Genomic DNA, 24516 nt, shown 5'->3' on the forward strand with positions numbered 1-24516 from the left:
AAGAGTGTAGAACTAGACTTTAAACTTTAATTGGTCTTGCTGAAGTACTGAGAAGAATATTTTCAATTTTCCCTAATTTTGAAATATGTTTCCTTCCAAGAAGGCCAACATTTACAATATCATAAGTTTAAAGGTCTGAAATTAATAGAGCAAAGTAATTGACAATATTACCATTGAAATGATGCCGAGCAAAATAATTTATAAGATATTTGTTAGCAGGAAAAAGCTATATAAGATTATTTTTATTGGTTAGAATTAAATATGTTCTAACAACTAGATATTTGATAAGTATTTGATAAGCTGTTTAGTTCTATAGGCCTATTACAGCTCGGTAAATATATGGTACATTATGTTAAATTTTTCGTTACCTCCCGTTACTTGTCTTGTTCATTCATTCATTCATTCATTCATTCATTCATTCATTCATTTATCTACTCTCATTCGCACTCCTTGCCAGTAGATGGCGTTAACGTCCTTGGCCAACCGCCGTAAAACACCATAAGACGAAGGGCGGAACGTTTGTAAATTCCTAGTTTCTATTCGGACTCCTAAACGTTTTGCACTAAAAGCGTGTTGTGTTCTCCACAAGTGTCCATGCTGTTTAATGGTTGTAAAATACGTGCGGCCACCATTAAAATAACTGAGGGCATTTATTTTTGCTCTCTTTAAGTGTAGCGCGTCTCCAGCGGGTTGTTGTCGGGGAGGATAATAACAGAACAGAACCGGGTCTGGGTTTGATTAACGAACCAAGATGAAGATCAAACGACAAAAACAAGCAAAGAAGACGATCAGCTTCTATAAATACAACTTCAGCTTCAGGGAGCCTTTTCAGATCCTCATTGACGGAACTTTCTGCCAGGCGGCGCTGAAGAACAAAATCCAGATCAAGGAGCAGATGCCCAAGTATCTGATGGGAGAAGTCCAGCTCTGCACTACAAAGTAAAAACCTTTATCTGTGAACAGAGGCCATGTTAGTTTTATTTGGTGTTTTACCTTTTTTTTGTGTGCCTTTGTTTCATTCTTAGCTGTGCTTTGAAGGAGCTTGAGATTATTGGGAAACAGCTTTATGGAGCTAAAATCATCCTGCAGAGGTTTCAGGTCCGGAAATGTGCACATCTCAAAAACCCAGTTCCAGCCTCTGAGTGCCTGCTGTCAATGCTTGAGGAGACTAATCCACACCACTACTTTGTTGCTACTCAGGTAAACGCTCACTGTGTATATGTTTATATGTGTTTATCTATCCTTAGACAGAAAAACGTTTTATCCAGTTTGAATAAATAACTGAATCTGACTGAACTGTTCAATGGTTAGGATTAATTGGAATGTATTTACCTGACTGTTGTGAAGTGCCTTGAGACAACATGTGTTGTGAATTGGCGCTACATAAATAAAACTGAATTGAATTATCAAAGACGTTTAAACATTTCGATCCTTTCCATCCTTTGTCACGTTTCCACCACAAACTTTATTGAATTCCAACTGCATTTTATCTGCTAGAGCAGTGGTTTTTAAGCCTGGTCCTCAAGACCCACTATCCTGCATGTTTTAGGTGTCTCCCTGCCTCTGCACACCTGATTTAAGTAAATGGGGGATTAACATACCTTCTGCAGCTCTTAATGGCATGCTAAGAAGGTAATAAAATCCTTTTAATCCCGGTGTGCTGAAGCAGATACACTAGTAAAACATGGACAGTGGGTCCTGAGGACCAGAATTGAAAACTAATGTGATAGACCAACTCAAAGCAGTGCACAGCTGTGAACTGAAAGAAAAATGTCACATAATTTCTCCATTTTTTTCTTTACAAATAAAAAGAAATGGAGTCCACCTGCTTGTAACTTAATCTCTGTATAAATCCAGCTGTTTGGTAAATCTTTCAGAGGTTTGTTGGAGAACATCAACGAACAAGCCGCACCACGAAGATCAACGAACACAGCAGATGGGTCAATAGGAAAGCTGTGTAGAAGTTTAAACCCTAACCCCTAACCCTAGGTTATAAAACAATATTCCAAGCTTTGAGCATCTCACAGTTCTGTTCATCATCCAAAATTAACTGCTTATCACCTTAAACAAACTCATCCCCAGTGTGGTACATGGCGGTGGCAGCGTCATGCTGTGGGATACTTTTCTTAAGAAGGGGCAGGAAGGCTGGTCTAAGGTGGAGCTAAATACATGCTAACCCTGGAAGACGACCAAGGAACCCAGCAGACTGATCAGATATAAAATAGCATAGAAGTTTAAAGCAGGGTTAGGTTATAAAGCTGTATCCAGAACTTCGAACAGCTTATTGAGCAGAGATGTAACTACAAAAACAAACCCTACCAAAACCCTAAATTGAAAGACTGTGCAAGGAGAGCATTAATAAGAGAAGGTGCCAAGATGCCCGTGGTACCTCTGGGGGGATGTGGGGAGATCCAAAGCGTACATGGGAGAATCTCTCAACAGGACAGCTTTTAATCTTACACCAGAAATCTGGCATGAAGAAAGCTGTCGTTAAAAGAAATCCATAAGAAGGCCCCTTCTCAGTTTGCCACAAGTCGTTTTAAGAAAGTGTTCAGGTCAGATGAGCCCAAATTTGAACTTTTTGGCCAACACCTAAAACCTATGTGGCAAAGAACTAACACTGCATATCAAGCTGGACATACTATCCCTATGCAAAACATGGTGGTAACAGCGTTGGGCTGTGGGGATGCTTTCTCTTCTATGGGGACAGGAAAGGTTGGTCAGCAGGGCAATGTCCTGCAACTTTTTGATGCACGCCAAGTCGAATGCGCCTGAAACGTGGGTTAATTATTTTCTCAGAATGTCATAAGGTTTTATAGAATCCTGCTAATGAATTCATACTCAATTTCAGGTGAGTTGAAGCAGAAATGCATCCAAATGTTGCAAGACTAATCTCTGAGACGTTAGCTCAAAGCATATCCTTTCGTTGGAATGGCCCAGTCAAAGTCCAGACCTAAATCTATTTGAGAATCTCCTGCAAAACCTAAGAAATGATGCTCACAGATGCTCTTCATCCAAAATCGATGAGCTTAAGCTATTTGGCAAAAAACTCAATGTGTAAAACTAGTAGAGACAAATCCCCAAAAGATTTGAAGCTGCAATTAGAAAATAAAAAGGTGGTTCTGGAAAGTATTGAGTCTAAAAGGCTGAATGCAAATACATAGCAACTTTTTCATACTTGGACTTTGCACATCAACATGCAGGATACTGTTAGTATGCTTCATCTCGACTTGGCCATGTTCACATACTCTACTTCAAAAGAAATTGTCCAAATCTATTAGATTGTGAGGACATTTCTTGTCCAAACCCCTCTTCAGGTGACCCACAGCTTTATTTCAGATTTTCTTTTCTTTTACAGGACTATTTTGCATGGCAGCTCTGTTCCTTATCAGAAAAGTAAAATTTTTTTCGTCTTTCTGTGCAGGACCATGCAGTAACTGCTGGACTTAAAAAGATCCCAGGCGTTCCTCTGCTCTACATCATTCTCAATACCATCGTGCTCGACAAGCCCAGTCAGACGTCCCTCAACCACGTCCAAGCCGTTCAGCTGGGGGAGCTGGTGACCCCTGCCCAGCAGCAGAGCATCCGCAGCCTAAAGGAGGAGCAGGGCATCAAAGACGGGGAGAGGCGGGGGAAAAAAAGGAAGAGGAAACAGAGCAATCCAAACCCTCTGAGCTGCCTCAAGAAGAAAAAGAAAGGCGTGCCGACATCATCGCTGAAGAAGACGGAACCAGGAGAGAAGAGGAAAAGAAGTCGACACAAGAGAAGAAAAGCGGCAGGAGGAGACGACACGGCTGCTCCTGCAGTTTCAAATACGTAGTGAAACAAGACAAAGAGTTTTTGTTTCCTGAACATGAAGTACTGAGCAATAGTTTTACCTGTCCCTCAACATGAAATTCCAATACTCTTCCTGAATATTCCGATGACAGTATCAATTTCCATTAACCCAGGGTTACCTGACTCTGCCTTTTCCTTCATCACAATATCCCCACCTCTTTGTGAGCCTAAGCATCTTCGCCACTAAAATATATATCAAGTGTGGGCATTGAGTGCAGTGGAGGTTCACAAAACAGGCCAAATATGGTATTGGCATATAGAATTTACATGAATGGGAGCCTCCAAATCATGCTCAATCACCCAGTCCTTAGCTATCAAAATACTGCCCATGCTGATATTTCAATGTATTGTGCTGCTCTAGATTCCTTAAATGCCAGAATGATTCATATGTTAGAGTTAAAGGGTTCCTATGCTTTTCTCATGTCCATATTCCACACTTCTCCAGTCCTTTTAAAGCAAATTTTTACAGTATAAATACAAAAAAGATCTCTGTTTATGGTTCATATTTTTACTGGGATCGCTTAAAGTTGCAGACATGGATAGTTGGTTGAATTATCAACGCGTAGAAGGATAAGACGATGGGTAGATTGTTGGTTAGGATGATGGACAAATGAATAAATGGATGGATGAACAGGTGGATGGAATGAGACTGAGATGAATGGATGGTTGGTTGGATGATGGCCCGATAAATTAATGGATGGAAGATGGAATAGTTTATGACAGACAAATGGATGGCTGGATATAGATATTAAATATTTTTCCTCAATATTTTCTGGTGTAAAACCATTCACTTTTTATTTATTTTTTCCAGTCAGAAGATAAATCAGAATGAGCTATTTCTCACACTTGTCATGGTGTTTTATTTTGAAAAGTCCGGTTTTAACTCCTAAAGTGCTCTAGACAACACTTTGCCACACTTTGATGATTTGTCTTTGCATTTTTACAAAATGAAAGAACCAGTTCACATTTTAAAATACACAATGTGCTCAGACACAATAATCAGCTGCACTGGAAGCTGATTATTAAAAAACTAGATTGAGCTGAAGGAAAGAAATGGGATACGGTGACTTGGTGATCTGCTGCTTCATGGTTAAATTCAGCCTAGATTCTGTTCTTTGGCAACAAATCACGAAATGGCCGCTCAACTTTTTGTTCTTCTTTCCAGTTTTATGTATAAAAGAACTAATATTTTGCATACAAACAACACTGTATTACTGAAACAGAAGAACACAGAATCAGACAGCTTGATTATTGTCAGTAAAAGAAAAGTGAACGAACCAAATCCTGATAATAAACAACAAATAAAGAGAAAAGCAAGACGCAATTCAAACGTTAATTTCTGGAGACGGCATGCAGGATTTCCATAAAACCCATTTTTTCATTATCCATAGAGTTTTGTTACTATTCTGTGGTATTTTGAAGACAAATACAAAACATATATATATTGCATTCTGTGCACACAAGGTTACAATAAATACCAGATTCTTACAGCTAGACGACCACAGACTGAATGTGTTAGATGGTGGAATTTCATCATATTCAGTGCAACATAAATTCATTTTAACATAAATAGTTTTCTCAGTTTAAGTTGCAGTCTTCTATATATTTTCAAAGCTGGATATCTGAATAAATTTTTCCCCCACTTCTGTTTGCAGAAATTAAGCATACAACAACAAATCAATAAGACTTTAGTTAAATAAAAACAGTGCTGCTAAACAAATAAGGCCCTCTAAACCGAATTTATTCCTTTTAAATTGCTGGTCCTGAAGCTTAATTCTAGATGACGTGGAATCGAGGTCCTGGCGTAGCAACAATGTCACTGTATGGATCCTCCTGGACGAGCTCCACCGCCTGCTGCTTCTTCAGAACCAGGAAGCTGTAGAACTTGGCAGCTGCCTGCTTTCTGTTGTTGTTCCTGCACAGGTCCAACAGGCTGACTGACTGAGCACCAGTTTTGGCCATCACCCTCTGTGGAAAGAGTAAAAGCTGTTGTCACATTGTCTCTTATCTGGCTTGCAGATTGGCATATCTAAAATGCTCCTTAAATGGGGCTCAACATTAAGTTCTGTCACATATTTGGAGTGTTTGTAAAAGTGTGTGCTGCTGTTAGAGTGCGCATACTGGGATGAAGGGTGTAGAATTTAAGGTTCTTCTGACGTGACATCACTGCCTTGTTTTGTTCCAGTTCTGTACTTAAAGATTATCTGACCATTTTGGGCTGAATGTACAGTCTTGAGTGTCCCAAGTGGTCAAATAAATACAAATAAACAGCAAATTAATCAAAAAATAGGGTAGGGTCCCATCTTATGCCAGCCACTCCAAGTATTCAGCATGCTGAGCTGAATGTAAATAGGTAAAAGTTTATTTCTATAGCACCTTTCACAGATAAAATCACAAAGTGCTTCACAAAACAGATCAGAACAAAAGAAATATAAACATCAAACCAATTAAAGCATGTCTATACAAATATTTTTTTCTTGCAGCATTTTAAATTGATCAACGGATTTGACAAAAACAATGGAAGGGAATTCCACAATCGGGGTGTACTGGCCTGGAACACCCGATCCCCACGAGTCTTAAACCTTGCTCATGGGACTAACAGTAGACCTCAGAGCTCAGGCAGAAAACTGGCGCTTAAGCATATCTAAGATATATTGAAGGGCCTGACCATGCAGAGCCCTAAAAGTTAAGACAAGGAGTTTAAAATGAAACCTAAAATTAACTGGTAACCAGTGAAGATAAGCTAAGACAGGAGTAATGGGAGCTCTAAGAGTCTTGCCGCAGCATTCTGCAACGTCTGAATGCGATGCACAGATTTGTTAAAACAGGAAAAATAAGTCCATTACAATATTCCACCCGAGATGAAATAAAAGCATGTAAAAGTATTTCTAATTCACATCTAGACATCATAGATATGAGCTTAGCAATATTTGTTAAATGATAGAAACAATTTCGAGCTAATTTCTTGGAATGGCAATCAAGAGACATACAGCTGTCAAAAACCACACCCACATTTCGGAGATACGACTGAACAGAGGATCCCAGGAAACTGATGTGCTTTCTGATATCAGGAATATTTTCATTAGTTGCCAAAATCAATGTTTCAGTTTTGTTAGTATTCAGCTGTAGGCAATTTACATTTAACCATTTTTAACCTCCACCAAGCAGTCACTTAGACTAGATAGTTTAAAAAACTCAGAAGGTTTAAAAGAACAGTATAACTTTATGTCATCAGCATAAAAATGATAAGAAACACGTTTAAAACAGCGGATGATCCGACCAAATGGAGTAATGTACAATAAAAACAGGATTGGGCCAAGAACAGATCCCTGTGGTACACCACACAGCAGATCTGATGCATCTGACAACATTTCATTTATACAAACCCTGAATGATCTCTTTGGAAGGTAAGATGTAAACTATTGTAAAACAACACCAGAAAATCCAAAATCTTTAAGCCTATTGATCGGGATGACATGATCAACCAAGTCAAAAGTAAGGTCCAAGAGAACTAAATCCCTGAACTCTCCCGATTTAGCTGCCATCAGTATGTCACTTGACACTTTAAGTAAAGTGGTTTCTGTTGAATGCATATCACGAAAACCAGAATGAAAATTGTCCAATAGATCGTTTCTCTTCAGAAAACAAGTATGTTGCTGAGCCACAACGTTTTCTAGAAACTTGGACATTAATGGGATTTTAGATATTGGCCTATAACTGCTAGGTAGCGAGGAATAAAGACAAGATTTCTTTAAAATCCATTTAACAGAATATGTTGGAAGAGTATGGTCAGTACTCTGGGTATAAGATCAATATAAATAAAACTCAGGTGCTAACATTTAATTTTAACCCAACAAAAGAACTGAAAAATGAATATAATTGGAAATGGAGCATTGACTATATTAGGTATTTGGGGATTAAACTACACAAAGATAATTCTCAGATGTTTGAGGTTAATTATCGGCCACTAATGTCAAGTATAAAATCTGACCTCCAAAGGTGCAGTATAATTCCCTTTCTGAACTTGAGCTCTAGGATAGAGTCAATTCGAATGAATGTTCTCCCATGCATGCTCTATTATTTTCAATGCCTTCCACTGAAATACCTCCCAAACAATTTCAGGATGGGGATAGGTTAATTTCTAGATATCTATGGCAAGGGAAAAGAGCAAGGATCAAATACAAAACACTACATTTGAGGAAAGAAAAGGGGAGAATGGGCCTCCCATGTCTACGGGATTACTGTTACGCCTCCCAGATGAGGCCACTAGTTTGTATTGGTTCAACATCCTACACATCAGGTTGGAAGGAATTGGAAGGTACCACTGTGAGGGGTATTCCAATAATGGCCCTCTTGACAGATGATAAACTCCAGAGTGAACTGAGGGCTTCAGAGGACGCCCTATTGGACTTGTCTATTTTACCCCCTAAAAAGCGTAATTAAAATATGTAAACTAGAAGTCGCATCCAGAATGTTGAGATGGTGCGGCTACAATTCCGACTTTGAACCCAACAAAAATGATGACAGATTTAAAAGGTGGTCTTTTAAGGGCCTCACATGCTACAATTCATTTCTTCACAAAGGGTCATTTAAAAGTTTTGAAGCTTTACAAATTGAGTATGTTTTAGAAAAGGCCGTCTTCTATAGATACCTTCAAGTCAGACATTATTTTAACCAAATTCTGAAACAACCCTTGAATGATAGCAACGTTGGACTTCTGGAGGTCTTCCGATCATTAATGAGTCTGGGACAGTGTAAAAAAGTGATTTCCAGATTTTACAATGAAATTCAGCTTTCAAAACAAGGAAGTACTGATTACATCAAGAAGAAGTGGGAGGCTGAATTAAATGAACACTTGGGAAAACATATGCCAACTTCAGTGGACCTTCACGGCATCAAATGTATGGCGGGAGTTTTGCTGGAAGAACATTATGAGGTTATTCATCACACCAATCCAGAAAAGACATCTGGGCAGTAGAGATTCATGTTGGAGATTGTGTGGGACTGGGGGAGCCACACATGAACACATGTTTTGGGGCTGCAGGTTATTAGACACTTCTGGAAGCAGGAACACTGTCACGTAGAACATGTTTTTTCCTTTTAAATGTACCACTGTGTATATGGGTGATGTACAACAAAAGCTGGATAGAGAACATAAAAAATTATTTGGTTTACTTATGGCAGCTAGCAAAAAAGCTATCACACAAAGATGGCTGAAAACGGAACCACCTACCACTGAGGAATGGATTGCTATTGTGCATGAAATTTATATCATGGAAAATATTACATTTTCTCTCAGGATACAAAAATATACATTTTATAGGATTTGGTCAAAATGGTCGGAATATGGAAAGCCTGTAAGGTCGGACTTCATGTAAAACCACATCCTCACCTAATACCCTTATTTAAGGACACGGCAAGGTGTTCGTACCAAGATATCTGGTTGTCAACTAAGCCTCTATTGCTTTCTGTTCCATTTCTATATACTTTTTTATTTACTCATTCATTTTTCTGTGGTTGTTTTTGTTTCTTTTCCCATTGGTGTTTTCAAGTTTTTCCATTTGTCGGAATGGGCTATTTGCTTTGATATGTTAAACCACCAGCAAAAGAAATAAAAAGAAAATTCACAAAAAAAAAAAATCCAATTAACAACTGCTTGTTTAAAAAGATCAGGAACTATGCCCATTTGAAGTGAGAGATTAAGAATCTTTACAACACAGGACCCAATAGAATCAAACACATTAATAAATAAACTAGCGGGAAGGACATCAAGAGGGTTTGTAGTCGTTTTCATACGACCAAGCAAAGTAATGATGTCCGGCAAAGTGACAGGATCAAAAACAGACCAGGTTAAAAGGACAGGACCCACACTATATACTAGATAAGGCAAGGATGAAGGAGAAATGCTCCATCTTAAGTCAGCAACCTTGTTTGAAAAGAATGTCAAAAACTGATTGCAATCAGCCTTCGTGTTGACTGGAATCTGCCACAATGCTTTTAATGGTATCAAACAGGACTTTAGAGTTTTTCTGTTTAGAAGCTACGAGGTTAGCAAAATACTCAGTCCAAGCCTTTTTCAACCATTTAGTCATTTAGTGACAAAGTTGACTCTTCCAAATATAGTCAGTGCAGTTCAAGTTTGGATGCTTTCCACAGGCGTTCGATTTTGAGACAGTATCTCCTAAGTTTTTTTCTCCTAAGCTTCTGTTACTCAAGGACAGACTTTTTAATGTCTAACTATTTTTTGCCTAAAAGGAGCTACTGCATCTAAAAAGGTTTTATAGTGATTGTCAAAAGTTATAAGTGCAGAAATATCATTTATGTCAAAATTAAAATTAAACAGGACAGATAAGCTTTCAAGAGTATCTTGATTAATCATTCTCATTTTCAATAACACCTGTGACATTAATGGGTCCAAATTAAGTGACAGGTTAAAATAAAGAATGAATCTTCAGAGGTGCAGACAGAGCATCTGCACAGTTTAACATGAGATTAAAATAACTAGTCAGTGTTGCAACATCTGTTAATTTTTCGTAGCAATGTGTTTTTAAAAGCCTTCTCATAACATAAATGTTTGCATCCTTGTAGGTGATCAGTCTTCTGTTATTGTATCAATCATCCCTTTCTTCTGGTCTATTTCAGTAGATAATAAAAATTGAAAGTGATTCAACTGCTAAAATCTCAGGTAAAAACCTAAGGTTTTATGCCTTAAAACCATGTGTAGAGATGCAGATATTTAGGACTAAATATGTACAATAAGCATGAATATCGGGTCCTATTTTAAGGTAATAATAGATTTCAACATTTGAGGAGAATAAATGTATCTAATAATTTCTTAAAACGTTTTTACAGATCATAAAAAGCAACCACGTATCTCATTCTGCATGTTATGTACCTGTAGGCCATGAAGCATCTGCTGAGTTCTTTTGTTCCACCTCCTCTCCTCCTGGTCTTGCTCTCCTCCCTGTCCCTCCTCCTCCTGTCACAACATGACCATATTTAAAACGTCAAAATTCTAGCTATGAAATAAAAAGACGTCAGTAAAAACTTTAAATTATTTCATGTTTTCTTCACCTCTTCATCAGAGTCATCATCGTTCTTCTTCTTGTCTTTGTCAGCAAGTAAGTCCAGCTCTATTAGCTGGCTGATGTTAGCGGTGGTCTCCTCAGGGGGCAAATTCACTGTGGAGGCTTCAAGTTGCTGAGAGGCAGCTGCGATTGATCCCTGCTGCATCTGTTGCTGCTGCTCATCCAGGTTTCCTGTCTGGATTTAAGAGGATCAGAGGACATAGAATAGTTGCAGAGATAGGAAACAAAAACCCAGAGCCGGACAACTGAACCTACAGGAAGGGTTGGGTCTAAGTCCTGGGACTTGCGCTTCAGGCCTCTTTGGGAGGATGGTGGGGGCATGACGGCTTCGTCCAGCGTCGTCCTGCTACCCTCCATGGCTGAAGCCTGCAGCGCGTTGGCCTCCTCCATGATGGTCTGGTCTGGAGGCCAAGTTTAATTATAACAAGCAAAAATAAATCTGGATCCCTCAGGTCAGCATTAGCAAGAATTAACATGTTCATTTCCTCATCTTTTTAATATTTTTGTGATCTGAAAGTATAATCCAAGGAGCATTTCACAAACAAAGCAAAAACACTTATTCAGGCACTACCAATGATTAACAAATGACCCAATTATAAAACCAAACTATTAAATCTATTAAAATCCAGTTTTCTACCTATGATATCTCTCTGCTGAAGAGCTCCTGCTTCGTCTCTTGGTACCTCCGGGTTCTCCAGATCCTTGAGGAACTCATCTAGACTGTCTGCCTCCCCACCTTTTCTCCTCTTTCTCAGCTCGTCTGGGACCAGCGGCGTCAGACATCTCGTAAACATCTAGGATAAAGATGGCATGTGTCCGATATGTTTCAAATGAAGAACACCTGTGAAAGCTGAAGGTATCATTCTTTACCTTGAGCAGCCGGGCGTTCCAGAGAGTCTGAGCTGGGAGGGAGAAGAGCTTCTCAACTCCACCCGTCTCCTTCCACATCATCAGTTTTTTGGTGGGAGGAGCCAAATCCAGGGTTGTGACAATGTCGGAGTAGTCAGAAAGCTGAGCACGGATAGTTTTACTGTCCAGCTCCTTCACGCTGTCTACTATCAGCTTCCTTTTACGCTTCGCCTTGGTCTCCTTCACTGCGGAGATCCAGTTGAGATTCAGTATCATCTTATTTTAGGCCGGGTCTACAGTACATTGAACAACATTTAATGCTTATTTTAAATGTCACCTGTGATGTCGATGGGCTCCAGGGCGAAGGTTTCTTCCTCGTTGTGAGCCAGAGCAGTTTGTTCCTGCTGGTCCGTCATGGCCGGGGCTGGTTCGGTTGGGCCGGAATCCGGACTGTCTGGGGCTCCCGCTAAGAACCCAACCATAGCAATCAAAGAAGATCAGGCTTGCATACAGTTCCAGTCAGAAGACATCATACAATCGTCATAATCATTTGGTTCTTTTAATGATTTTCTTTCAACCGTTTTCTCCATTATGCAATGATTATACCCAATACAACATCATTTCATTATTTTAAATAAAAGGTACAAATTTAAATTTACAGTGAATTTGATCCATTCCAAATTTCATTTGCTCTTCACTGAACTGGTAGAGTAAATTTTATTTTGTTGGTTTTGCTGGTTCTACACTTTAAGCAAGTTCTATAATTATTTAGTAGAGTTTAGGTAATTTTTTATCAAATTGGGATTGTTGTCCTGATTGAGCTCCCCTCTGTGTCCAAGTAAAGCTTTAAATTGGCTCGTGAAGAATGTAGAGGTAGTTGAAACAACACCACAGCATGATTCTGCCACCACCATGCTTGACAGCTGGGTGTTCTCAGGGGTCCACAAAATATGGTGCCAAAGATGAGTATATGTAATCATCTGAACGGAAGTATGTCTGTTAGGTGATGTTTAGGGCTGCACAATATCAGCGAAACATGTTATTCCCTAGTTACTGTGGTGAGGACATTAATTACAATTAACCCACATTTTCTTGACTTCTTTCTTTCTTTGCTTTCATCCCTATGTCCCCAATACTCTTTGTGAGTGTTGGCAACTTGGCCACTAAAAATATCCATCAAGTGTGGCCGTCGAGGCCAGTAGAAGTCTATCCAACAGGCCAACAATATTACTGACATGCAGAATTTGTATGCATAGCACCTTTAATATAATATCCTTCCGGTACTGCATATAAAGAGTGCTTTGAAATTGCATAATTACATTTTGCAGCTCTGGTGATTGGAACATTAGGTAGTTTACCTTTTCATGAAACTCTACTAGTTAGATATACAGGGGTTGGACAATGAAACTGAAACACCTGTCATTTTAGTGTGGGAGGTTTCAAGGCTAAATTGGACCAGCCTGGTAGCCAGTCTTCATTGATTGCACATTGCACCAGTAAGAGCAGAGTGTGAAGGTTCAATTAGCAGGGTAAGAGCACAGTTTTGCTCAAAATATTGAAATGCACACAACTTTATGGGTGACATACCAGAGTTCAATATACAGGGTCAATATACACGGCCAAGCTGCTATAGCCAAACCTTTGGGCACTCATGCCAATCCCAAACGTCGGTTTCAATGGTGCAAGGAGCACAAATCTTGGGCTGTGGACAATGTGAAACATGTATTGTTCTCTGATGAGTCCACCTTTACTGTTTTCCCCACATCCAGGAGAGTTACGGTGTGGAGAAGCCCCAAAGAAGCGTACCACCCAGACTGTTGCATGCCCAGAGTGAAGCATGGGGGTGGATCAGTGATGGTTTGGGCTGCCATATCATGGCATTCCCTTGGCCCAATACTTGTGCTAGATGGGCGTGTCACTGCCAAGGACTACCGAACCATTCTTGAGGACCATGTGCATCCAATGGTTCAAACATTGTATCCTGAAGGCGGTGCCGTGTATCAGGATGACAATGCACCAATACACACAACAAGACTGGTGAAAGATTGGTTTGATGAACATGAAAGTAAAGTTGAACATCTCCCATGGCCTGCACAGTCACCAGATCTAAATATTATTGAGCCACTTTGGGGTGTTTTGGAGGAGCGAGTCAGGAAACGTTTTCCTCCACCAGTATCACGTAGTGACCTGACCACTATCCTGCAAGAAGAATGGCTTAAAATCCCTCTGATCACTGTGCAGGACTTGTATATGTCATTCCCAAGACGAATTGACGATGTATTGGAGGCCCTACACCATACTAATAAATTATTGTGGTCTAAAACCAGGTGTTTCAGTTTCATTGTCCAACCCCTGTATGTACCTCACTGAAATTGTCACACCTAGGAAATGCAAGACAACTGTGCACATGAGGTAAAAAAAAACTATTTGCTTTTAGTAGTCTTCATTATTAAGGTACAGAGACACCCAGGGATCCCGTTTTATCTGTGTAGCTGTTCACTCGACTGGAAATTAAAGAATTGTGAAGTGCTCATCCATCTTCATTATTCCACTTTCTTTGTGCAATGCACCAGTACCCTGCCAGCTAAAAAAACCCTCAGTATAATGCTACCACCACCTTGTTTGACAATTAGCTCAGTGTTTCTAGTCTTGAAAGCATCAACTTCACCCAACAAACGTCTTGTCATTGTGACAAAATCTAGAAACAGTAAAGGTAAATTTAATCTTTACCAGCCTCAATTTAAAAAGACATTCATGCCCAGGGTGAGTGTATGAAAACTTCTGACCTGACATCAACTGATCTATAAGTCAAGTTCTTGATGTCATAAAACTGACCTGATAGAGCATCAAAGTCATCCTCATCCTCCCCGTGATCCTGGGGCATCATGACGCCCTCTGCGATGGCAGGAGGGTCGTCAAATATGCCACCTCCATCCTCGTTACTTAGCAGCTTGTCAACTACATTAAAATAAAAATATAGACAGAATTTTTATTACTTTTTATAACAGAAAATATGTGATCAATAAAAAATTCACAGCCATAATACCAAGCATCCCCCCCTCGTTGCTCTCCATGGGATTGTCTCCGAAGTCGTCCTTGTACTGCTCATCATACTCCAGGTGATTGGACTTGTCCGTCATTTGATTAGCTCCACCCTCAGCCTCCAGTAGGAGGTTGGAAGCTGATGAACCCATGATGTCCACCTCAAACGCGCTCTCCTCTCGCATCATCTCACGGTCGTCCATGCCAAAGTCAGCTGCAGGACAAAAATGAGATGCCGTCATCCTTTGCCATCCTCAGGTGTATCTCTGCGACTCCTAAAGTGATAATAAGGTTCTGATCTGAAGACATTTAGAAACGAATAAGCCGAAGAGTCATACCGAAATCATTGTCTTGCAGCAGGTTAAGGTTGCCCACCTCCTCTCTCATGGTGATTTCTTCCACTCTGCTCTGATTCAAGTTGAACTGCTGAGCCACATCAATGTCACTGATGAAAACACATTGCAGCAACAAACATTACTGTTGCAACCTTTTATCCAATTAGCAGAAACAATTACAAGCACTCATTGACATTTTATTGTTGTGTCTTTAAGTTGCATTGTTTTGTTTCTAATCAGATTTTTAAATGTTTTATGATCTAACCTAAAAGAACTCAGAATTTAACTACAGGAGTCCTTCAGAAAAAGAGAAACACATATTGTTCTGCACTCTTTATAGATACAAGAAATGTTATGAAGAAATTGATAAAATAGAAAATTATGTATTTTATCGGTCTTTTATTGGTGTATTGGTCTGATAGTCTAGGGAGTAATCAACACTGCAATAACCCATGGATCCTACACATTTTATAGCAAAATGTAAAACTTTCAAGAATTTCCAGTGCTTTTAAACTAGCTTCTAAAATATTAATATAGAAGTTCAATATGATTTTAAGTAACATATTTATACAGTCCTGAGGCTTTGAATACAAAAAATGGATGGATGGATGGATGGACAGATGGAGTTACGGATGAATGGATGGATGGAGTAACAGATGGATGGACGGATGGACAGACGGAAGGATGGATGGACGGATGGATGGAGTAACAGATGAATGGAGTAACAGATGAATGGACTGACAGACAGATGGAGTTACGGATGAATGGATGGATGGATAGATGGATGGATAGATGGATGGATAGATGGATGGAGTAACAGATGAATGGAGTAACAGATGGATGGACGGATGGATGGATGGACAGATGGAGTTACGGATGAATGGATGGATGGAGTAACAGATTGATGGACGGATGGACAGACGGAAGGATGGAGTAACAGATGAATGGACTGACAGACAGATGGAGTTACGGATGAATGGATGGATGGATGGATAGATGGATGGATAGATGGATGGAGTAACAGATGAATGGAGTAACAGATGGATGGACGGATGGATGGATGGATGGATGGATGGAGTAACGGATGGATGGATGGATGGACAGATGGACGGATGGATGGATGGATGGATGGAGTTACGGATGAATGGATGGATGGAGTAACAGATGGATGGACGGATGGACAGACGGAAGGATGGATGGATGGAGTAACAGATGAATGGAGTAACATATGGATGGACTGACAGACAGATGGAGTTACGGATGAATGGATGGATGGATGGATAGATGGATGGAGTAACAGATGAATGGAGTAACAGATGGATGGATAGACGGATGTACAGACGGAAGGATGGATGGATGAATGGAGTAACGCATGGATGGATGGACAGATGGACGGATGGACAGATGGAGTTACGGATGAATGGATGGATGGAGTAACAGATGGATGGACGGATGGACAGACGGATGGATGGATGGATGGATGGATGGATGGAGTAACAGATGAATGGAGTAACAGATGGATGGATGGATAGATGGATGGAGTAACAGATGAATGGAGTAACAGATGGATGGACGGATGGATGGATGGACAGACGGAAGGATGGATGGATGGATGGATGGATGGAGTAACGGATGGATGGATGGATGGACAGATGGACGGATGGACAGATGGAGTTACGGATGAATGGATGGATGGAGTAACAGATGGATGGACGGATGGACAGACGGAAGGATGGATGGATGGATGGACGGACGGATGGATGGATGGATGGACGGACGGATGGATGGATGGATGGACGGATGGATGGAGTAACCGATGGATGGATGGAGTAACAGATTGATGGATGGATGGACAGATGGACGGATGGATGGACTGACAGACAGATGGAGTTACGGATGAATGAATGGATGGAGTAACAGATGAATGAAGTAACAGATGGATGGATGGATGGATAGATAGATGGATAGATGGACGGATGGATGGATGGATGGATGAACTGACAGACAGATGGAGTTACGGATGAATGGATGGATGGAGTAACAGATGAATGGAGTAACAGATGGATGGATGGATGGATGGATGGATGGATGGATAGATGGATGGACGGACGGATGGATGGAGTAACCGATGGATGGATGGAGTAACAGATGGATGGACGGATGGACAGACGGAAGGATGGATGGATGGAGTAACAGATGAATGGACGGATGGACAGACGGAAGGATGGATGGATGGATGGACTGACGGACGGATGGAAGGATGGAGTAACAGATGAATGGAGTAACAGATGGATGGACGGATGGACAGATGGACGGATGGATGGACAGACGGACGGATGGATGGAGTAACAGATGAATGGAGTAACAGATGAATGGAGTAACAGATGGATGGAGTAACAGATGAATGGAGTAACAGATGGATGGACGGATGGACAGACGGAAGGATGGATGGACGGATGGACAGACGGACGGATGGATGGATGGAGTAACAGATGAATGGAGTAACAGATGGATGGACGGATGGACAGACGGACGGATGGATGGATGGATGGACAGACGGACGGATGGATGGAGTAACAGATGAATGGAGTAACAGATGAATGGAGTAACAGATGGATGGACGGATGGACGGATGGACAGACGGACGGATGGATGGATGGATGGACAGACGGACGGATGGAGTAACAGATGAATGGAGTAACAGATGAATGGAGTAACAGATGGATGGAGTAACAGATGAATGGAGTAACAGATGGATGGACGGATGGACAGACGGAAGGATGGATGGACGGATGGACAGACGAACGGATGGATGGATGGAGTAACAGATGAATGGAGTAACAGATGGATGGATGGATGGTGATAGGTAATAAAATCTGGAACTTTTCCAGACTCTCTTCTTTTCTCTCATACTTTTCCAGACCTGGAAATGCTTAAATTAAATTCCCTACTTTTCCAGATTTTTCCATACTGTGTAGGAACCCTGATGATCTCATCTACCTGTTCTTTCCTGTCTGCTTTAACCACCCACTGCTTAAATAAAAAGACCCAAAAATGCTGAAAGAAATCTTAATGTAGAACAAGATCTCAGCTTCAGATGAATCTAGGCACCCAGAGGACTCACTCTAGGTCTGGCAGTGGCTGGTCAAAATCATGAAACTCTTCAGGTAGTGTGATGGCATTGTAGGCTGCTTCTCGGTTTTCTTCTGGTAGATCTACCACTCCTACAGAAGCAAACAAGACATACGAAATTGAATTTTAAAATGTGATGTGCAATGTTACCATGTGCCTCTAGCTGAGAGTTTAAGAAGGGCACAGTCAGGAAGGATCCAAATGATCCCTCATTTATGCACTGTTCCCAACCTGGTCGGAACGCCATCTTAATCTTGATGAAGGCTTCGTTACAGTCGGCCAGGAGGTACTTAGCCTTTCTGTGGTAGATCCTCACCACACCCAGGAGCAGGTGTCCCGATGTCCGTAAAGCCATTTTCACCTAAAGAAGGAAAAACAAACCAAAATATCTACAAAAAATCAAACACCTTTCATTATCACGCAAAGCTGACATGAGCAAATGCAAAAAGCAGTTTTCAAATGATGATTTCATTTATTAAGGAAAATATAGCAATCCCAAACAACCTGGCTCATTGGGAAAAGTAATCCCCTCCTAAACCTAATGATTGCATCTACCACCTGGGGCAGCACGTGTTGGGGAAAACTGCGAGTCTTTTGGGGAGGAACTTTGGGCCACTTTTCTTTGCTAATTTGTTCAAGGCCTTGCTACAGCATCTCAGTCAGATTTCAGTCAGATTTCTTGAGTCTACAGGTCTGGCGTTAATGAGCAGCTAGTGAAACTGAACTAATCTTGTTAAAAATTTAAATATAAAAGTAAAAATGTAAAAATCTGTATGGGGCAAATACCTTTTTGACAGCACTGTTAAACATATTCCCAGTGTTTATGTAAGCAAAGAAAAGAAGTGAAGTTAACTATACCGTAAATTTATAAAGGCCAAGTCAATCAGGAAGACTTAAAATACGTCGATACAGAGCTTATTTATTATTATTAGGTTTTAGGGAAAACTCCAGTCTGACTGCATTTTCGAGCTGAAAACTCCAGGCAACAAATATCATCTTTCAAACTCATTAGACAGGAATTATGCAAGTAATTAGGGTGATAAATCACTTTTGGTGAGATGATGCTCTCCACACTGCTTTCCAGGTTGCACTCAAACACATGAGCCTTGGTCAGCTTCTTGTCCCAGTGGGCCGCCAGCCAGATTTTGGCCAGCGGCCCACGTTTGCTGAGGACAAAGTGGGCATAAAACATTGTCTCAGCGCCTTGTCAGCACAGGGGAAAAGGGGAAGGGGGGAGGCGTTGGGCCTGGAGAGAAGAAACAAAACAGACAGAAAAACAACACATGAACAACACATAAAGAGTAACAACAAAACAAACAAGCAAGCAAACTAAAAACATGTTTTGTGGATACTAATGAAAAAAAATGCATCCTTTTCCTACAATCACACTGGCTCCAGTTGAAACTCGTCTCTTATTGAAAACGTGTGGCGCATTATGAAACGCAAAATAGACTGTTGACTGTTGAGCAACTAAAGTTGTGCATCGAACAAGAATGGGAAAAAATTCAACAGTTAGTGTCCTCAGTTCCTAAAAGCTCATTGGTTGTGGTTAAAAGGAAAGGTGATGCAACACAGTGATAAACATGCCAATGTCCCTGCTTTTTTAAAACAAGCAAAAAATTCAAAGTGAGTAAATATTTGCAAAAAAAACAAAGTTTATCAGTTAGAACATTAAATATTTTGTCTTTGTAGTGTATTCACTTGCATATACACTACCAGTCAAAAGTTTTAGATAAACTTTCTCACTTAATGGATCTCTTCATTTTCATGACTATTTAAATTGTAGATTCTCACCAGAGACAACAAACCTGTCAACGAACACACATAGAATTATGTAGTAAACAAAAAGTGTGAAATAACTCTAAACATTTTTAGATTTGAGATTTTTACAAAAAAGCCACGGGCTGCACGGTGGCACAGTTGGTAGCACTGTTGCCTTGCAGCAAGAAGGTCCTGGGTTCAATTCCCAACCAGGGGTCTTTCTGCATGGAGTTTGCATGTTCTCCCTGTGCATGCGTGAGTTCTCACCGGGTACTCCAGCTTCCTCCCACAGTCCAAAGACATGCCAGTTAGGTTAATTGGTCTCTCTAAATTGCCCTTAGGTGTATGAATGAGTGTGTTTGTGTGTTGCCTTGTGGCAACCTGTCCAGGGTGTACCCTGCCTCTCGCCCACAGACTGCTGGAGATAGGCACCAGCTCCCCTGTGACCCACTGTGGAATAAGCGGTAGAAAATGACTGACTGACAAAATAGCCACCCTTTGCTCTGGTGCCTGCTTTGCTCTCTTGGCGTCTTCATGAGGTTCATTAAGAGACGGCCAAAGGTTAATTTTTCAGTCATTACACCAAAGGGCGGCTACTTCAAGGATTATAATATATCACATATTTAAGTTATTTTACAATTTTTGGTTTGCTACATAATTACATATGTGTTTATTTACTGTTTTGATGCCTTCAGTGAGAATCTACGTAGAATGGAAATAGTCATAACATTAAGAAAACCATTAAAGGAAAAAGGCATTCTAAAACTTTTGACTGGTAGTGTAGGTTGACCAGGATTTGCAAATCATTGTATTCCATTTTTATTTATGTATTAAACAACACCCCAACTTTATTAGAATTGGGGTTATATATTTGTTTGAAAATCTCGCCCTAAAAATGACAAAAAGTGTCCATCTTCTTAACTTTACGTGGCTTTTAAACTTGTTTTTGCTATTTGTGTCAGGGTTTGATATTCTGGACTCTGTTTGGCTTTGTCTTTTGCTTTTCAGTTGAGTATCTTTATTGTTTGGCCTTAACAGTTTTGTTAGATTATTTCTCCAGTCAATTTGATGTTAGATTTGTTCTGTTTCCAGCTCTTCCTTATAGGTTAGCTTTAGTTATTGTTTATTTTTGGTTTGTACATATTCTGGTTCTCTCGTTCTGTTTCCTTTCCTGTCAGTTCAGTCAGTGTGGTTAGGTGTGTTTACTTTTGTAATCAGATTTTCTTTATGAGCTCTTGGTTTGTTCTTAGGTTGTTGTTGTTGGTGTTCCTATGTTCCCTCTAGTTTCTCTGTTTCCTTTAGTTCATGGTTATTCTAGTTTTCTTATGCTTCATTTGATTATTTATCTTTGTTTATGGGTTTGCTTGGTCTGTGTTTTTCGTTATTGTTTTTTTTAGTCACTTCGCCCATGCTCAATCTTTGTATTTGTTTCACCTGTTCCTTCTGTCTCCCTGCCTCCTTGTCACACCTGTTCTTAGTTTCTTTTGATTACCTGCCTTTGTCTCCCTCTGTATATTAGTTGGTTTTGTTTCATTGTGCTTTGCTGGTTCCTTCCGTTACTACCCCTGATTCTGTTTCGCTACGATCCTGCTTATGTAGGAATACTTATGTAAGTTTTGGTCTCGACTCTTGTTAGTACCTGCAGTGGTTTGTGCTACGTTTTTGTAAAAACCTCTGGAATAAAAACTGAAGACTTCTTACAACATGCAGCTGCCCAGCTCTTGTCTGCAGTTTGGTCTGATCCAAACTCAGAACGTAACAATTTGCTGTTGTTTTCATATTTTAAGCATTATTTGCTTCTGTCTATTTTCTGTGATTGTATCGTTTTTCTTTTGCAGCGTTTTCTGTTGCATTGGTTCTTTGTGTTTGTGTGTTTCGGAGTTTGCATCATGAATTATGTGTTTGCATCATTGCATCATTCATGTATTTGTATAAACTACCTGTGCAGTGGGGCTAAATTTACAATGTTTAGGAGTTGTGGTTAGAGGCTTACGTAATCATTCCAAGGGCAACAGTAGGCCCCCTGGTCGCACTTTGAACACCTCTGGTTTAAACAAGTGCATCTGATGAGCAGCACACTGTTTAACCATTTGGCTCCACTTTTGCTTAATTTGGATTAAATAAGTTTTGAATTTTACTTTTTTTTTTTTTTTTACCATGAAGGCAATTTGAGACGGAATGTGTTGTGATTATATAATAAAACATCCTGCCTTACTCTGTCAGGTATGATGCACCTGCAGCAGTATGATGTAACCGCTGTGCCTGGCTGTTGTTTATCTCTGCAGAAAGCAATGAATCAGTAACATGACAGACAATAATGACCCGATAAACAGGATTCCTGCGGACTTTTCACACCGAGTATTAAATTTGAACCGCAGCAGCTGTGAATGCTGCATCCCAACAGGTGACGATGCGCAGAGACAAAACCCGGAGCTAGCGCTTCATAATTTACACAGTTATTATCAGCAGCTTTTAACGCTCATATAAAACATTGATGACTCACCGTGTTGGCTTCGTATGCCTTTCCGATTTTTTTTGTGGCGTCGTGCGATCGCTGCTGCGGGTCTCAGCCCTCCTCTCCTCTAGGAGGTAAAACTGCCAAGATGGCGTCCCTTCTTCTTGTGCAGTGTGGACGGGTTTGAAGCCTCCTCAGCATGCGGAGTGGTGCTGATGTGAGGGAGATGCAGGGAGGGATGCTGAGCTGCGCACCTGTTCAACATCATCCACCAAAATCCCCCTAGTTTTCCAAACCGCTGAGGGGAAAGGCTATCCTCAATTAAATGTGGCTGATACATACTTTTATCTTGCAGACGTCCAAAATATACAGTGCAGTTAAAGTGTTTTTTCTTTGTGAAATCAAAAGTTTGTGATTACCGAGTATGACTCTTTTACATAGAGGATCTTTGGTCCACTTTTCTTTGCAGAATTACTTTATTTCAGCCATATCTAAAGGGCCTTTGGGCATAAACAGTCTGTTTAAGGCCCTGTCACAGCACCTGAACCAGATTTAAGTTCAGACTTTGGCTAGGCCATTGCAAATTTTTTTTTTTCCTACCATTTGGAGGTGTAGTTGCTATGTGCTTTGGAACATTTTCCTGCTGCATATCCCAGGTGTGCTTCAGTTCAAAGTTACAAACTAATGACCAGACAATGTCCTTCAGGATTTCCTAGTAGAGAGCAGAAATTATGGTTCTATCAATTACAATAAGTCATTCAGGTACTGATGAAGCAAAACAGCCCCACACCATCACTCTACTACCACCACGTTTGATTGTCGCTATGATGAAATGCTGTTAGTTTTAAACCAGATGTAAGAGGATCCACATTTCCTAAAGGATCCACCTCTGCCTTATTAGTCCAAATAATGTTTTCCCAAGGTCTTGGGGATCTAAGATGTGTTTTGGCAGATGTGAGATTGTTACAATCTCTGGTCATTGTATAAGTTTGTGTTGTGTTTCTTTGTTGTTCTCTCTCATCTCTCCAGCAGGGTGCGACTAGCAGGCTCTGCAGCTGCAGCTCCTTGAGCTAATCAGGAGGTGCTTAAGAGGAGAGACACCAGATTGCTTGCTCACATAGTGAGGTCTTGCTGACCTCTTCATTAGGAATTTCAATCTCTGATCATCAATTTGTCTCCTTGCTTCCAGGATCCTGTTTCTGCAGCCTGTGGCGGGTTCCTACCTCGGTGGCTGGTGTTCCTCCACCTCCTTGGACCGCTGCTCCTCCGTCCTCCTGGATGCTAGGCACACTGCTGCTCACTAATCCATCTTGGAACCTCACCTCCAGTATTAGCTGGAGGTGAGGTTCCATTAGAAATATCCTCCTTCCAGTCTTCATCTAGACCCCGGTGCAGAACCCTGAAGTTCTCTAGATGATGTTCTGGGTTCTTTTGTGACCTCCTGGATTAGTCGTCAGTGTGCTCTTGGAGTATGTTTGGTAAGCTGGCAACTCCACTGTTGTCCCAGAGCCTTAGAAGTTCAAATGTCTTTGAACCCTTTCCAGACTGATGTCATTCACTTGTTTCTCATCTGTTCTTAAACCTTTTTAGATTGGGACATTATTAGTTGTATATTTTTTTGGCCTACTTCATGCTGTTGGATAGGTTCTGTTTTAAGCAACTTTTTTTTAAACATCTGACAATAATGTGACACCTTAACTTGTAAAACTCAACCAAACAAATGTGGTTAATCATTATTTATTTATGATTTAACAAGAGGGTAAATTCATCTTGACAGCAAAGTTCCTAGATTATTATAAATCAAATCCAGTCCAGCATTTTATAAGCCAAGAACCACACATTAATCGTTGCCACCTTATATTGCTTATAAACGGGTTAATTATGTTAATATGTTGGAAACAACTGCATGTTTACTCACTATAACATGAAAGTGGAAACATTTACAACTAGAGGGCAGCAAAGCATCATGCAGAAAACAATGGAAGCCGCGACAAGCGTTTTTATTATCGCTTTTAAT

At 40.4% G+C, this 24516-nt stretch overlaps 2 protein-coding genes across 3 annotated transcripts; one reads left to right on the top strand and one right to left on the bottom strand.

The window, feature by feature from the left end:
* Positions 1-521: 521 nt before the first annotated feature.
* On the top strand, positions 522-4680 carry utp23 (UTP23 small subunit processome component). Its single transcript, XM_047383639.1, has 3 exons — positions 522-939; positions 1026-1200; positions 3425-4680. The coding sequence occupies exons 1-3, from the start codon at positions 752-754 to the stop codon at positions 3818-3820; spliced, it is 759 nt and encodes a 252-aa protein (XP_047239595.1). The 5' UTR covers positions 522-751; the 3' UTR covers positions 3821-4680.
* Positions 4681-4983: 303 nt separating this feature from the next.
* Positions 4984-22708, bottom strand: rad21b (RAD21 cohesin complex component b). 2 transcript variants are annotated; one of them, XM_047383637.1, is made up of 15 exons: positions 22548-22708; positions 19467-19529; positions 19332-19415; positions 18515-18644; positions 18276-18375; positions 15155-15261; positions 14821-15030; positions 14610-14732; positions 12112-12240; positions 11796-12019; positions 11563-11719; positions 11181-11326; positions 10912-11100; positions 10733-10816; positions 4984-5805 (listed from the first exon to the last, which is right to left on the bottom strand). In XM_047383637.1, the coding sequence occupies exons 2-15, from the start codon at positions 19473-19475 to the stop codon at positions 5614-5616; spliced, it is 1884 nt and encodes a 627-aa protein (XP_047239593.1). In that variant the 5' UTR covers positions 19476-19529; positions 22548-22708; the 3' UTR covers positions 4984-5613. The 2 variants fall into 2 exon arrangements, with proteins under 2 accessions (XP_047239593.1, XP_047239592.1); XM_047383636.1 differs by having other exon boundaries at positions 19332-19529.
* Positions 22709-24516: the final 1808 nt, after the last annotated feature.

This window comes from Girardinichthys multiradiatus, chromosome 13 (assembly GCF_021462225.1).
Source record: "Girardinichthys multiradiatus isolate DD_20200921_A chromosome 13, DD_fGirMul_XY1, whole genome shotgun sequence".
Lineage (NCBI taxonomy): Eukaryota > Metazoa > Chordata > Actinopteri > Cyprinodontiformes > Goodeidae > Girardinichthys > Girardinichthys multiradiatus.

Excerpts from the sequence above, each read along its gene's own strand:
- utp23 (XM_047383639.1), top strand. The coding sequence starts at position 752 with ATGAAGATCAAACGACAAAAACAAGCAAAGAAGACGATCAGCTTCTAT. Across the intron at positions 940-1,025 it reads GTCCAGCTCTGCACTACAAA|CTGTGCTTTGAAGGAGCTTG; the intron begins GTAAAAACCTTT and ends TTTCATTCTTAG. Across the intron at positions 1,201-3,424 it reads ACTACTTTGTTGCTACTCAG|GACCATGCAGTAACTGCTGG; the intron begins GTAAACGCTCAC and ends CTTTCTGTGCAG.
- rad21b (XM_047383636.1), bottom strand. The coding sequence starts at position 19,475 with ATGTTTTATGCCCACTTTGTCCTCAGCAAACGTGGGCCGCTGGCCAAA. Across the intron at positions 12,241-14,609 it reads TGACTTTGATGCTCTATCAG|CGGGAGCCCCAGACAGTCCG; the intron begins GTCAGTTTTATG and ends TTGGGTTCTTAG. Across the intron at positions 11,720-11,795 it reads GGAACGCCCGGCTGCTCAAG|ATGTTTACGAGATGTCTGAC; the intron begins GTAAAGAATGAT and ends TCTTTATCCTAG.